Genomic DNA, 13,605 nt, shown 5'->3' with positions numbered 1-13,605 from the left:
TCACCGACACGGAGTGGTCCAGTTTGGTATCAACATTTAAACATGCATAAATCAAATAATCTTTTTTCTGGGCTCCTCAATAGACCACCAACGTAGAAGATATCCAAGTTGTTCGTCCAAAACTGGAATCTGACGAGGTTACGTACAATCGGTTGACACAATGATGACATATGTAAAACGAGAGAATTCATATGTGACTTTGGGCTTCTGAGATATTTGTCAATAATATTTTTCCGGTGAATGCGGGGCATACCCTACTCTTTTTTTTTAAATGAAACATAGTTACAATATTCCTATTATTTTGATATTTTTATAGATCCATAGTTAAGGAGCTGCACATATTTTTTTTAAAAGACCAATCTAATATTTACCAAGGGCAGGCACAACACTTACAAGGTGCATTTCCAATCACTCGTTTCCAAGGCATCCCAGCAATGAGAACCAGCATCGCTCTACACACACAAAAACACACACACACACACCCATCAACCTATCCTACTAAACAAAGAGGAAAGACGCCAAAACACAACTCCAAGTCATTTATCTGTTTATGTATAAATAAGGCACTCTGTGCCCCTTAGAGATTTTGCAGGTGTACAGTACAAGTGTTTGTATTATACAGCAATGTTCCACTTCCGTTTATAACAAAGCCTCATACACTATAACATTTGGCAAATGTCCAGCATTTATTTCATGTAATAACGTGTATCCTCTGATGCTTTCTGAATTCTTGTAGTTGTTTTGTGATTGGTCACAACATTTTCTCTGGACCACTTCCCACCCTGTGGAGCTGAAGTGCTTTTTACTTTCGCTGCTTATAAGTGGGTGGTTACTGGGGATGGGCTTTAAACTCTGCTCATCATTTCAGGGCCCTTTACAACCCCACTATTTAAGCAATAAGCCCAGAGCCGCGGGGGCATTACTGAGTCAGGTAATGCCCCGTGGCCCATGGCTATAGGCCAGAGCAAAGCGAGGGCCTTAACGAAGGCCCTGGGGCATTACCTGAATCAGAAATGCCTCTGCGGCGAGGGGCTTATTGCTATTAGTACCCCGGCCCGCAAGACCGGGGTAGCAATAGCATTTTTTCTGTTCCGAAATGCTGCAGTGTTTCGGAACAGAAAAAAAAAGTCAAAGAAAATGGCTGCTGGGGAAGGGAAAACAGAGTCCGTGTTCCATTTCCATGGCGGCCATCGGGAGCGGACGCGCTGGAAACAGAAGTGTTCCCAGCGTGTTCATGCCCGAAAAAGGAGAAATAAGAAGGTAAGTGGGGTTGGGAGGGGATTGTTTGCAGGGGTGTGGGGGGCACTTACCTGAATCCCCGGCAGGGGAGGATGGCAGCCCCCAGCCGTGTGGAGGCTCGGAGCGGGGAAGGCCCCGTTTTGAGCCTCCTCATTGGCTGAGGGGCTGCCACGCCTCAGGCCGGGAAGAGAGGAATGGAATCCCGGCCGCGGCATTCCCGGTCTGGTAATGCCCCAGCGAGAGCCAATCAGAATGTTTGTTACATTCTGGTTGACCCTCGCTGGGTACTAATAAAGGATACAACAGAGATCTCGGTAACCACTCGCCATCTCCAGACATTGGCATCCTCTGACTTCTTGCTCAGGCCTCCTTTAGGGTTCCAAGGAATGCAGGGAAAATGCAAAAATACAATTTCTGTACATGTTTTCACTCATCCTAAATTAGAATTATGAGGAATAAGCAAGTGCTATTTTTTACTTACCCTCTGCTCTGAATCTGTCAGATTTGGGTTATGGATTCCCACACAGAACACGTGTACTTTACCCAAAAAATAACCACCAGCAAAATCCTAGTGGAAATTAATGGTGTTTCATTTGCAGTGGGATAAGTGGGACCTCAGTTGATGCACCACAGTATTTTCTGCCATGTCTCTAGGGGACTTTTTGCTATGCCCCATGACCTGTCATTGGCCACCCATGTACTGTGCAGGCATTTGCTTGGATGAGAACTCTCAGCACGCATGGCATGTGGAGGGCGTCTGCATTATTTAGAGCGATTTCCCCTGGATCCTGGACGAAAGCTTTCTAAATCATATTGGTTTACCTCATGTCAGGCTTGTTCAGCTGGGGCAGGTCATCTAGACGAATGTGGTGCCATCACTAAAAGCAGCCCAACGGATCCTGCCTCTGCAAGGCCGATCGCGACCCTTTCCCCAATGATGAAATTGCTCTCCAGACACAGCAACGGCAGCTCCATGAATGTCTGCATGTGTGCGGGTAAAGAGGCAGCTGGGATCCTCCAAGGTTCTACATGCAGGTCACTACCGTAAATGCCTGCTCACCACTGGGATCTGTGATAGAGGTGGTAAGGAAATGCGCACCCCGTCCATCAGAATTCAGTCAGACAGCAGGGATCGCAGTACAGATTACCGCCAGCTAGATGAGCCCCTGCAGGGCGACGGGGACAACTGTGAGGAATCTCCAGGTGTGGTCCTTTGGGATAGGACAAGATAATAGGGCCAGCTATTTTCCCATGCTATTTTCCTATGTCCACCCCATCCGAAGGTTTGACCGCCTGGATCTTAATGAGACTTTAGCTATTACTTTTGCACCAGTGTATCCACCCCTTCATCAGGACCTTGAAGCATCCCATTCTCTGTTAAGCCAGGGGCTTCTAGCCTATACCACTGTAATCACTGCTCCTGCATCTAGGAGCCGAGGAGGAAAGATGAGGAACGTATCTTCCCCAAAATAAATAACTGGCATAAAACCTATTTTCTGTCCACAAACATTTGGGCAAGTCTACCCTCGATGTCCGTCCTAACATAAATCCGCCAAAATAACACAGGATGAACACTTTAGGAAAGGAACAAATAAATACTGTATAACTGCCAGAAATGAAGAAAAGATGAGTTATTTGCTTTAAATGTTGCTCAAATAGCAATTAAAATTAGAACCTAGATTAAAAAAAAAATATTATTCCAGAACGCTTTTCCTGATGAGATTTTTAAAATGTCTGTCTTTTCTTTTTTTCGAAATTAAGTTCAGACCTGCTGTTTTAATAATCAGATGCTGAAGTGTTCATCTGTGGCATTTCTCTGTCTTCTTCTCAGCAAAGCTAGTTTTAGTGACAGTCCATACCTTCATTACGCCACTTACCCGATTTTGCATATTAGATTCCAGCTTCTTGAAAGGTGTGTTTCCAATGTTTGCTGTTAAGAGCTGACTTGATTTACCCCCGAAGGCCTGCTGCAAAGGAGCCAGCAGACCCTAATAAAATGCGGTATTGAAAGCAAGACATACTGCACAGTGGCGAAACAGCCAGAGATAACAGCAGATGTAGACATGTTACCTGTTATCCTCTCCCCCTCTCCTTGAATGACAAACTAAAATTCTCTCCTGCACTACGGATATGAGATTGCCAAAGTCTTTACAACATATTGGGGCTCATGTTTGTTGGGGGGGGGGTGTAACGTTAATGGAAAGCATAAAAGCCTTCCATTAAAGTTATCCTCCATTTTCAATCATTTGTATGGCAGAGAGGGGGTGTCGGAATGCAACTTGCGTTCCCGCCTACTCCTTCCTCTCCACCATAAAAATGCTCCAGCATTTGCACTGGCATGGATTTTTATACCTGTGCAGATGCTGGAGATCCCTATGGGGTCTGCTAGCTCTATACACCATCATAAATCGGGTGGACCCCTTAGGTATCCATTGTAAACGCTGCCTACCATGCGAGCATGACAGGCGAACGTTTATTTGCATGATAAGCAGTGTTCACAATGAACATTAAACGCTGTCCGACATGCAAGCATGCCAGGCAGCGTTTACTCACTGCTGAGTGAACATGTAACGGGCAAAAGGTAGCGTACATGGTTGTACTTTGCCTTTTGCCCGGGGTTCAAATTATTACATTTTGGCAGCGGGATACCACTTACGTTAAAGTGTAAACATAACAGAGCCCTGCCGCCAAATTACTAATTTTAAAAAAATTAGCTCCATTGAAGTGATAACGCGAATCCAACAGAATATGTCTAGGAAAATGATACCACGCATTCCTTACACACGGCCCTACAAATAAATGAATATTTTAAATTTGATCACATAAACAAATCAGCCGCAATAGTCAGAAGAGTCAACTGTCATCATTCTGGTGTTGGTCAGTCCTGGCATAGACCTGCTGTGCCAGGTGCACCTAGTGTCTCTTCTGTGCCATGCGTTTCAATCCCAGAAATCTTTAACCTGACCTGTGGCATCTAGGCCGGAGCACCTTCTCTGCTTCGCAATAGCAAATGATCTTTTGTCTTTCAAGTGAAGTGTGGGCAAGTCCTGTCTGCACACAGTGAGGCAAAGAAGGTACTGTGTGATGTCAACATGAGCAAGCAGGCGTTTCACCAATGATCAGGTGGGAGGGTGGATGTTACTCTGCAGAATAGCACCGAATTTCTTTTAAAAAGCATTAGAACAAACGTCGAAGTATTTTCTATTGGCTTTTTGGGGCTTGTGCATGGCTTAGGATGGGGGACACCAGGTTTTAAAGTTATTCTGAATAGAGAATGTGGTCTGGCGTAGCCTGAACAATGCGGATGCAGGATGTTGCCTACAGCAGATCTGTCCATTTTGTATCTATTGCTTCTGCTTGGTGCTGATTCCAGATTAAAACACATCCAAAGAAACCTATTACATGTTATCAGTTCACAAAAATGGAAAACCATGGGGGATGTGGAGATGTTCATACAACCCACCCTGGTTTAGGCAATAGACCCAGCCCAACAATATCCATCACTTTTTAGATCTGTTCTTCCTCCGTTGGCTCCTCTGCCTCTGTGTGCCCACAGATAATCCCAACATCCTCATCATGGCCACAGTTGTGCTGCCCAATCTTTGACCGGCGGCACTCCAGAAGGGTCTGTTCATTGCCCTCACATCTCACGTCATCAAGAAGAATACGTAGGTCGACTCCTTCACCAAACTCTGCCTTCTTGGCCACTTTTAAGACAAAAGCGAAGCCCAACTGCCGGCACACGACACCAGCGGCCCTGCTGTCAAACATGTCATTGCAGATGGTTCCCCACTCTCCATTAATGTGTATTTCTACCCGGCCTCGGCCAGGTAGGTTTTCCTGGTTGACCAGTCGGACCGTGCCATGCTTCAGCTTTTTCTGCTTCTTTTTGTTCCTCTTTTGCCCCTTGCGCTTTCCTTGCTTGCCGCTTCTGCGGCCCACATTTGCTGTGGTCAGGGTGGGCTGTTGGGTTGGCACCGGGGTCATGGGACGATGCAGATGGATGGAGGGTGCAGAAGTCTTTGCCAACTTGGTCAGATCAGTCTTGAGACGTTCCATGAGCAGCATGTACCAGCTGGAAGAGGTCTCCGCTGGCGTCCTTGTTGGGGTTGAAGGTGAGCTCCTCATTCCATACCGTGAAAGCACTGGTGTATGGGTCCTTGGCCTCTGGGTGAATATCGTCCTTGTAGCTGCCGGTGTTACCCTAGGGGCTTTGGTTATAAGTCTGACCCTAGGTAAGGTTGGCACCACTCTCCTTGCAGGCGGAGCAGTGTTCAAGACTGGCCTCCGAGTGCTTCTTCCACTTGCCTTCTTGGTACTTGCATTAGGTGTAGGAGCCAATGATGGCATAGGCGTCGTTTTACTTCTTGGAATGAATTCTAAAAAGAAAAAGAACATTGTTTTACTAAATTAGCGTTCAAGTCCAAGAATACTTTTGGAATGGGAGATTTCACTACAAGTAATTGCTTATGAGGGATGGGATTGGAACATCTGGATTTGAAACAGACCGCTCTGCCATCTCTTTCATCCAGAGGCGTAGACAATGTAGGGCCTGAGCGGGCAAGGCCCACCCAATATCTGTGAATGCTGACACAGCATTGCAGCGTGGGCATTTACAGATGTTAATGTCACTGCAGTGGGCCCAACTACATTCGCTTCAGGCCCCGCTTGTTAGACAATCCTGGCTACGCCTCTGCTTTGATTCCTAGTGTACATATTAAGGAGGCAACGTTCAGGCAGTCTATACTGTGATAACCAGGGAGGCAGCAGGGACACTCCACAACTCCCCAAATGCAAGTCTAGAGTACAACATATTTTAAGCGAACAAAAATCTGTATTTTACAGAAAACAATGTAGTACAACCTTAAAAAACAGTTAACAGGAGGAGAGCATAACCATAGAAAGATTCACATTAAAGAATAGAGATGCTCTAGCACTTCAAATGTCCATTCCTCTGTGTGATGCTAAAGAGATACATAGGGATAAACATTAGGCTGTAATCCATGGTTTCAAGGGCTAGGCCAATGGTAGACACATTGACCTTCGTTTTACACTCTTCCCATTAGTTTGTTAGCAGAATGCTGTTAACATTAACACTGCGGAAAACAATACTCGCCGGAATAGGTAACATTGTTGGGGGACGTGGGGAGGCATTGTAGTACTTGCTTGATTTTTGTATGTAACCATCTGTCTCTGAGCAACTTTAATGATAAAAGGTTGCATTTAGAAGTGTACCCAATTGCATCTAGAAGTGTTCCCAATTGCATTTAAAAGTTGCACCCAACAGCCTCTCTGAGAAAAGTTGAATTTAGAAGTGTACCCAATTGCATTTAGAAGTGTTCCCGATTGCATTTAAAAGATGCGCCCAATAGCCTCTCCGAGAAAGTTGAATTTAGAAGTGTACCCAATTGCATTTAGAAGTGTACCCAATTGCATTTAGAAGTTGCACCCAATAGCCTCTCTGAGAAAAGTTGAATAGAAGTGTACCTAATTGCATTTAAAAGTTGCGCTCAATAGCCTCTCTGAAAAAGTTGCATTTAGAAGTGTACCCAATTGCATCTAGAAGTGTTCCCAATTGCATTTAAAAGTTGCACCCAATAGCCTCTCTGAGAAAAGTTGAATTTAGAAGTGTATCCAATTGCATTTAGAAGTGTACCCAATTCCATTTAAAAGTTGCGCCCAATAGACTCTCTGAGAAAAGTTGAATTTAGAAGTGTACCCAATTGCATTTAGAAGTGTACCCAACAGCCTCTCTGAGAAAAGTTGAATTTAGAAGTGTACCCAAACGCATTTTCAAGTTGTGACCAATCGCCACTCTGTGAAAAGTTGAATCTAGAAGTGTACCCAATTGCAATTAGAAGTGTACCCAATTGCATTTAGAAGTTGTGACCAATAGCCTCTCTGAGAAAAGTTGAATTTAGAAGTGTACCCAATTGCATGTAGAAGTGTTCCCAATTGCATTTAAAAATTGCACCCAATAACCTCTCTGAGAAAAGTTGAATTTAGAAGTGTACCCAATTGCATCTAGAAGTGTTCCCAATTGCATTTAAAAGTTGCACCCAACAGCCTCTCTGAGAAAAGTTGAATTTAGAAGTGTACCCAATTGCATTTAGAAGTGTTCCCGATTGCATTTAAAAGATGCGCCCAATAGCCTCTCCGAGAAAGTTGAATTTAGAAGTGTACCCAATTGCATTTAGAAGTGTACCCAATTGCATTTAGAAGTTGCACCCAATAGCCTCTCTGAGAAAAGTTGAATAGAAGTGTACCTAATTGCATTTAAAAGTTGCGCTCAATAGCCTCTCTGAAAAAGTTGCATTTAGAAGTGTACCCAATTGCATCTAGAAGTGTTCCCAATTGCATTTAAAAGTTGCACCCAATAGCCTCTCTGAGAAAAGTTGAATTTAGAAGTGTATCCAATTGCATTTAGAAGTGTACCCAATTCCATTTAAAAGTTGCGCCCAATAGACTCTCTGAGAAAAGTTGAATTTAGAAGTGTACCCAATTGCATTTAGAAGTGTACCCAACAGCCTCTCTGAGAAAAGTTGAATTTAGAAGTGTACCCAAACGCATTTTCAAGTTGTGACCAATCGCCACTCTGTGAAAAGTTGAATCTAGAAGTGTACCCAATTGCAATTAGAAGTGTACCCAATTGCATTTAGAAGTTGTGACCAATAGCCTCTCTGAGAAAAGTTGAATTTAGAAGTGTACCCAATTGCATGTAGAAGTGTTCCCAATTGCATTTAAAAATTGCACCCAATAACCTCTCTGAGAAAAGTTGAATTTAGAAGTGTACCCAATTGCATCTAGAAGTGTTCCCAATTGCATTTAAAAGTTGCGCCCAAAAGCCGCTCTGAGAAGAGTTGAATTTAGAAGTGTTCCCAATTGCATTTAGAAGTGTACCCAATTGCATTTAAAAGTTGCGCCCAATAGACTCTCTGAGAAAAGTTGAATTTAGAAGTGTACCCAATTGCATTTAGAAGTGTACCCAATTCCATTTAAAAGTTGCACCCAATAGCCTCTCTGAGAAAAGTTGAATTTAGAAGTGTACCCAATTGCATTTAGAAGTGTACCCAATTCCATTTAAAAGTTGCGCCGAATAGACTCTCTGAGAAAAGTTGAATTTAGAAGTGTACCCAATTGCATTTAGAAGTGTACCCAATTGCATTTAAAAGTTGCACCCAATAACCTCTCTGAGAAAGTTGAATTTAGAAGTGTACCCAATTGCATTTAGAAGTGTACCCAATTGCATTTAGAAGTTGCACCCAATAGCCTCTCTGAGAAAAGTTGAATTTAGAAGTGTACCCAACCGCATTTTCAAGTTGTGACCAATCGCCACTCTGTGAAAAGTTGAATCTAGAAGTGTACCCAATTGCAATTAGAAGTGTACCCAACCGCATTTTCAAGTTGTGACCAATCGCCACTCTGTGAAAAGTTGAATCTAGAAGTGTACCCAATTGCAATTAGAAGTGTACCCAATTGCATTTAGAAGTTGTGACCAATAGCCTCTCTGAGAAAAGTTGAATTTAGAAGTGTACCCAATTGCATCTAGAAGTGTTCCCAATTGCATTTAAAAATTGCGCCCAATAACCTCTCTGAGATAAGTTGAATTTAGAAGTGTACCCAATTGCATCTAGAATTGTTCCCAATTGCATTTAAAAGTTGCGCCCAATTGCCTCTCTGAGAAAGTTGAATTTAGAAGTGTACCCAATTGCATTTAGAAGTGTACCCAATTGCATTTAGAAGTTGCACCCAATAGCCTCTCTGAGAAAAGTTGAATTTAGAAGTGTACCCAACCGCATTTTCAAGTTGTGACCAATCGCCGCTCTGTGAAAAGTTGAATTTAGAAGTGTACCCAATTGCAATTAGAAGTGTACCCAATTGCATTTAGAGGTTGTGACCAATAGCCTCTCCGAGAAAAGTTGAATTTAGAAGTGTACCCAACTACATTTAGAAGTGTACCCAACTGCATTTAGAAGTTGTGACCAATAGCCACTCTGTGAAAAGTTGAATTTAGAAGTGTACCCAACTGCATTTGCATTAGGAATGTGCCCAACGGCCTCTCCGTGAATTTAGAAATGTTACCAATAGCCAGTCTGGAAAGTTGAATTTAGAGACACGCCCAATAGCCCGTCTGAAAAGTTCCATTAAAGTGTGCCCATTAGCCTCTCGGTGAACTTAGAAAGTGTTCCTAATAGCCTTTCTGTGGTACTAGAACACGCATGGTGAACCAGAGCGCGTGAGTGTGTAGTGCAATCTTGAACGCCTGAAATGACCAAAAATGCATAGAACGGACCTGACCGCTCAGAATTGCGTGACGTACATAGTATGCCTTGGAATGCATGGAACCTTTGAAAGAACATACTTCATATCACACCCCACGCTTACTCTCTCCTTACACCACCACTCAACTAGAACACAGAGATACTATGACACCATTCGGTATAACTGTTCTCATAGCAACATCTGCCGCTCACTCCCCATCACTCTAAGTAAACATTGCTGGTCTCACACCCCCAGCCAGGCGTTCTCCTCAGGCCTAACGCTGCCACACTCGGTCTGGATAATTCCGGCCAGAACGAACACATCCTCCAGATCTCTCAACCACCACACCTACCGCTAAGAAGAAGCTACCACATGAATTCCGCACCAGCTTCACACATACCCGGTGCGCACACGCACCTTTGGACTCTCTCTACTGACCCGAACTTCGGTTCCCAAGGGCGTTCAACCTACCAGCCGCTTCAGACCATACCAATGGTATATAAGGCACTATATAAATGTAAAATAACATAACATAACATAAGGTTTGAGGTTTTTTTAATCCAGTAGGTGACTAGATAATGTATACAGAGCATACTGCTGGAGTTTCGCTGCTATCTAAGCGCTCTTATAGGCAGTTATGACAGTCTGCATTTTATTTAACTGAAACCCCTGCAGTGAGTGTGAAAATAAACCCCTAGTTCCCAGATATTGCCATGGCATATTACGACTTTGATGTGCTATTCTTTGATCGCTTTTCTTCCTGTTTTGCACTTGAACTGTTCCTTGATTCAGTGTCTATTCACGGCGTGTAGAGGTCGAGCAGAAGCACAGGGATTCCTTAATAGCGATTCATTTTTGGATTCTCAGTTCAGGACCAGGATCATGAACAGGGAATCCTCCTGGAAGATCAGAGGAATCTGCCATAACCATAAAAGCAAAGCGTTTCCATGGATTGCCCGCTTACCTTTTTGGGAATAAATTTAACATCAGCGGGCCATATTGGCATACCCAGACATTGTTGAACAGTGGCATTCGGTGTTCGGCAATCTTCACAAAATGTGGACTAATGGTGAAGCTTGCGTTGAAATGTAGTCTCCTGCATTCATCAATGAAACCTTAGCCATTAGCTCACATCAGCTACATATTCGTTTCTTTAGATCTGTTGACCTTTTTTGTTTGCTTTTATTCCTTGTCTCCTAACCTTGACGTGACACACAGTTATATATTTTTTTCCATTAATAGGTGGAATCAGTTTCCTTATAAGAGGTAATTTTAGAGTCATGGAATGGAATAAAGTGATGTCACATCTGGGAATAGACAGCAGTGATTTCACTGAAGGCAAGGCTAGTACAGGGGAAAGCTTACTTAAGCATTGTAGGCTGATGTAATGGCTAGTAACAACCCTCAGGCCCAGGCCAGTACAGAGGAAATGGTCAGCTTACTTAAGCATTGTAGGCTGATGTAATGGCTAGTAACAACCCTCAGGCCCAGGCCAGTACAGGGGAAATGGTCAGCTTACTTAAGCATTGTAGGCTGATGTAATGGCTAGTAACAACCCTCAGGCCCAGGCCAGTACAGAGGAAATGGTCAGCTTACTTAAGCATTGTAGGCTGATGTAATGGCTAGTAACAACCCTCAGGCCCAGGCCAGTACAGGGGAAATGGTCAGCTTACTTAAGCATTGTAGGCTGATGTAATGGCTAGTAACAACCCTCAGGCCCAGGCCAGTACAGGGGAAATGGTCAGCTTACTTAAGCATTGTAGGCTGATGTAATGGCTAGTAACACCCTCAGGCCCATGGTAGTGTGCGCCCAGAGCCATTACCAACTGGCAGAGCTCCCCTCTGAGGTGTATACAGCTAAAAGCATCCTCGGCAGGTGAGTCGGGGTGCCAACACCTTTTTTCCCTTTTGTTTTTGTTTTTTAAAGAAGTCCACTTTGCACAGTTCACACATGCTGAAATTCTTTTTTTAATGCTCATAGCACAGTAGCCTGGCAACCCGGCGAGGAAGCAGAACACATGTAAGAAGGGGCTATGTGAACTGTGAGAGGTAAAAGATAGCAGTGAGGATGGGTGACATGCGCGTGGGGAGTGAGGGAAGGCTGGGGGACAGTGCAGCCAGGGAAAAATGGCAGCTTGGGGAAATTCCTCAGTGGCCTGCATGGAACACAGACTTTACTGAGTAGGAAAGGCTGCATTCCTGGCCACTTGATTGGCTGGCAGCCCTACTAATCCCCCAGGTTCTCATTACTGTTATTTTATCATTATGCTGAATCCTCCTCCTTCCTCCCACCCCCCAGACATGCACTTTATTTACTGCCAAATAAAAATGATAACTCCTCTCCTCAGGGAAAGCAATAAGTACTATCTCTCTCCAGCAAACCGCCTGGGCCATAACAAGGGATTACCATGAATTGTTTGGCTCTGAAATGACTGATGGAGAAAAAAAACGAGTTATTTTTTCTAAAATAACTTTCGGGTTTTTCCTCATACAGCCATTTCAGATAACCAGCTCCCACCCATCCCCTTACTTACCCTTGGGCAGCACACTTTGCCATGTGCCGCTGACTCGCTTTGTCCCTGCAATGCCTGTTCCCTTTATTTTCATGATCGGGAACCAGCGCCGTAGGGTCATATATTAATTTTTTACTTTCTTTTTCGGGAAGTGCCGGATACCCCCGCCTACCCCAAAGGTATTAAAGTGAACAAGGGTGCGGGGGACTACCCCGCTCTCCTTGTTCACTGCAATGGCACCCAATAGGAGACTTCATTGAAATTTTCAGCTATACGTATAGCCGAAATTCGATCAAATCTTCCATCCGTTTTTTTTCTTCCGAATCAAATCTAGAGATTCCCATAACAAGTAGTCCATTATCATGCCAATATCTGCACATAGGGCAGGAGTGCCGGGAAGGTGACCATGACTTGGAGTAGGACATGGAGTAACGATGATTGATGGCAATTAATATGGGGATTACTATTTTCTACTATATTTAGTCCTAAATCCATAAGGGAATGACAAGTAGTACACACAGCAATGCCACAAAAGTACTCATACAGAGGCAATCCTGATGCTAAAGCAATATATACTTTGTCTCGGGGGATAGCTCAGCAGCAACATGCTCACCTTGGAAGCAAGACAACACGAAGCACCACAGGTTCAATCCCCGGGTCCGTGCTTAGAAACCTCTGGGTATTCGCGTGTTATAAATAACCTATCATTATCATAAAAAATATATATATACTTTAATTATACTGAACAGCATTAATTGATTTGAGATTGAATCCAGTACAGTATCTCTAAATGAAGATGCTGGTGCAATCAAGTACAGTGTGTAGTGTCTAATGAGTGTGTCGGGGGGCTCCCACGTGGTGCTTGACAAATATTCAAGATAGAAATCGCTTTTAAGAAAGCCCAAGCGGCACCCACGCCACTTGTTGAATGGCCCAGTACCATGATAGGGATATGGATCAGTGTGGCATTCAGGCAGCCAAGGTTATCCATCTACTCAAGATGGGAGTGGTGGGTGTCTTCCCAGAAGGCCCACCCCGAAGGAAAATGGGAATCAGATGATCTCCTAGAAGCTGTACGATCGCAATAAACCTTTACAAACCTACCAGCATCCATAGCTTTAAAGGGAAAGCAATCCCAGAAGCCCCCCCCGGAGAAGGAGAATAGGTAGGACAAGGTCCCTTTGCATGCGAAAGTCAGACAGGACCTAGAGAGGGGTGAAGGGCCAAACTATCTGGGAAATATTGCAGGTACTGACTGATACTTCCTGCCTCCTGGAAGACATGGATGCAAGAAGGAAAAGGGGTCATAATGGTCATATGCCTCATTGAAATCTACCCTAAAAGCTGAAGTGAATGAGGTTTTAGAACTCTTAAGGCCCAGAGGGAATTCCCAAGAAAGTATTGGTGAATGAATCTGAGGCATTCTAAAACCCCATGAGCAGGTGCAAGATTGCCAGTTCAGTGTCCTCTACACCCAACCAGAGTTCCCGTAAGACTGTAATAGAAGTCAATTCACACATTGGTGGGGGAAAGAGCGCCCCAAATTGAACCCGTCTTTAAGAAACTCCAGTTCTGTGATTTTGAAAATTGG

The 13,605-nt window shown here is 43.9% G+C and overlaps 1 protein-coding gene across 1 annotated transcript in view; it reads right to left on the bottom strand.

The window, feature by feature from the left end:
• Positions 1–524: 524 nt before the first annotated feature.
• LOC138566832 (HHIP-like protein 1) overlaps positions 525–13,605 on the bottom strand; it is a 506,279-nt gene continuing 493,198 nt past the window's right edge. The window contains exon 9 of the mRNA XM_069644523.1: positions 525–5,618. Coding sequence (XP_069500624.1) covers positions 4,747–5,618 — 872 coding nt within the window. The 3' untranslated portion in view covers positions 525–4,746. The remainder of the gene's footprint in view (positions 5,619–13,605) is intronic.

This window comes from Ambystoma mexicanum, chromosome 2p (assembly GCF_040938575.1).
Source record: "Ambystoma mexicanum isolate Mex_15411 chromosome 2p, UKY_AmexF1_1, whole genome shotgun sequence".
Classification (NCBI taxonomy): Eukaryota; Metazoa; Chordata; class Amphibia; order Caudata; family Ambystomatidae; genus Ambystoma; species Ambystoma mexicanum.
This window is presented reverse-complemented; position numbering and strand designations above follow the sequence as displayed.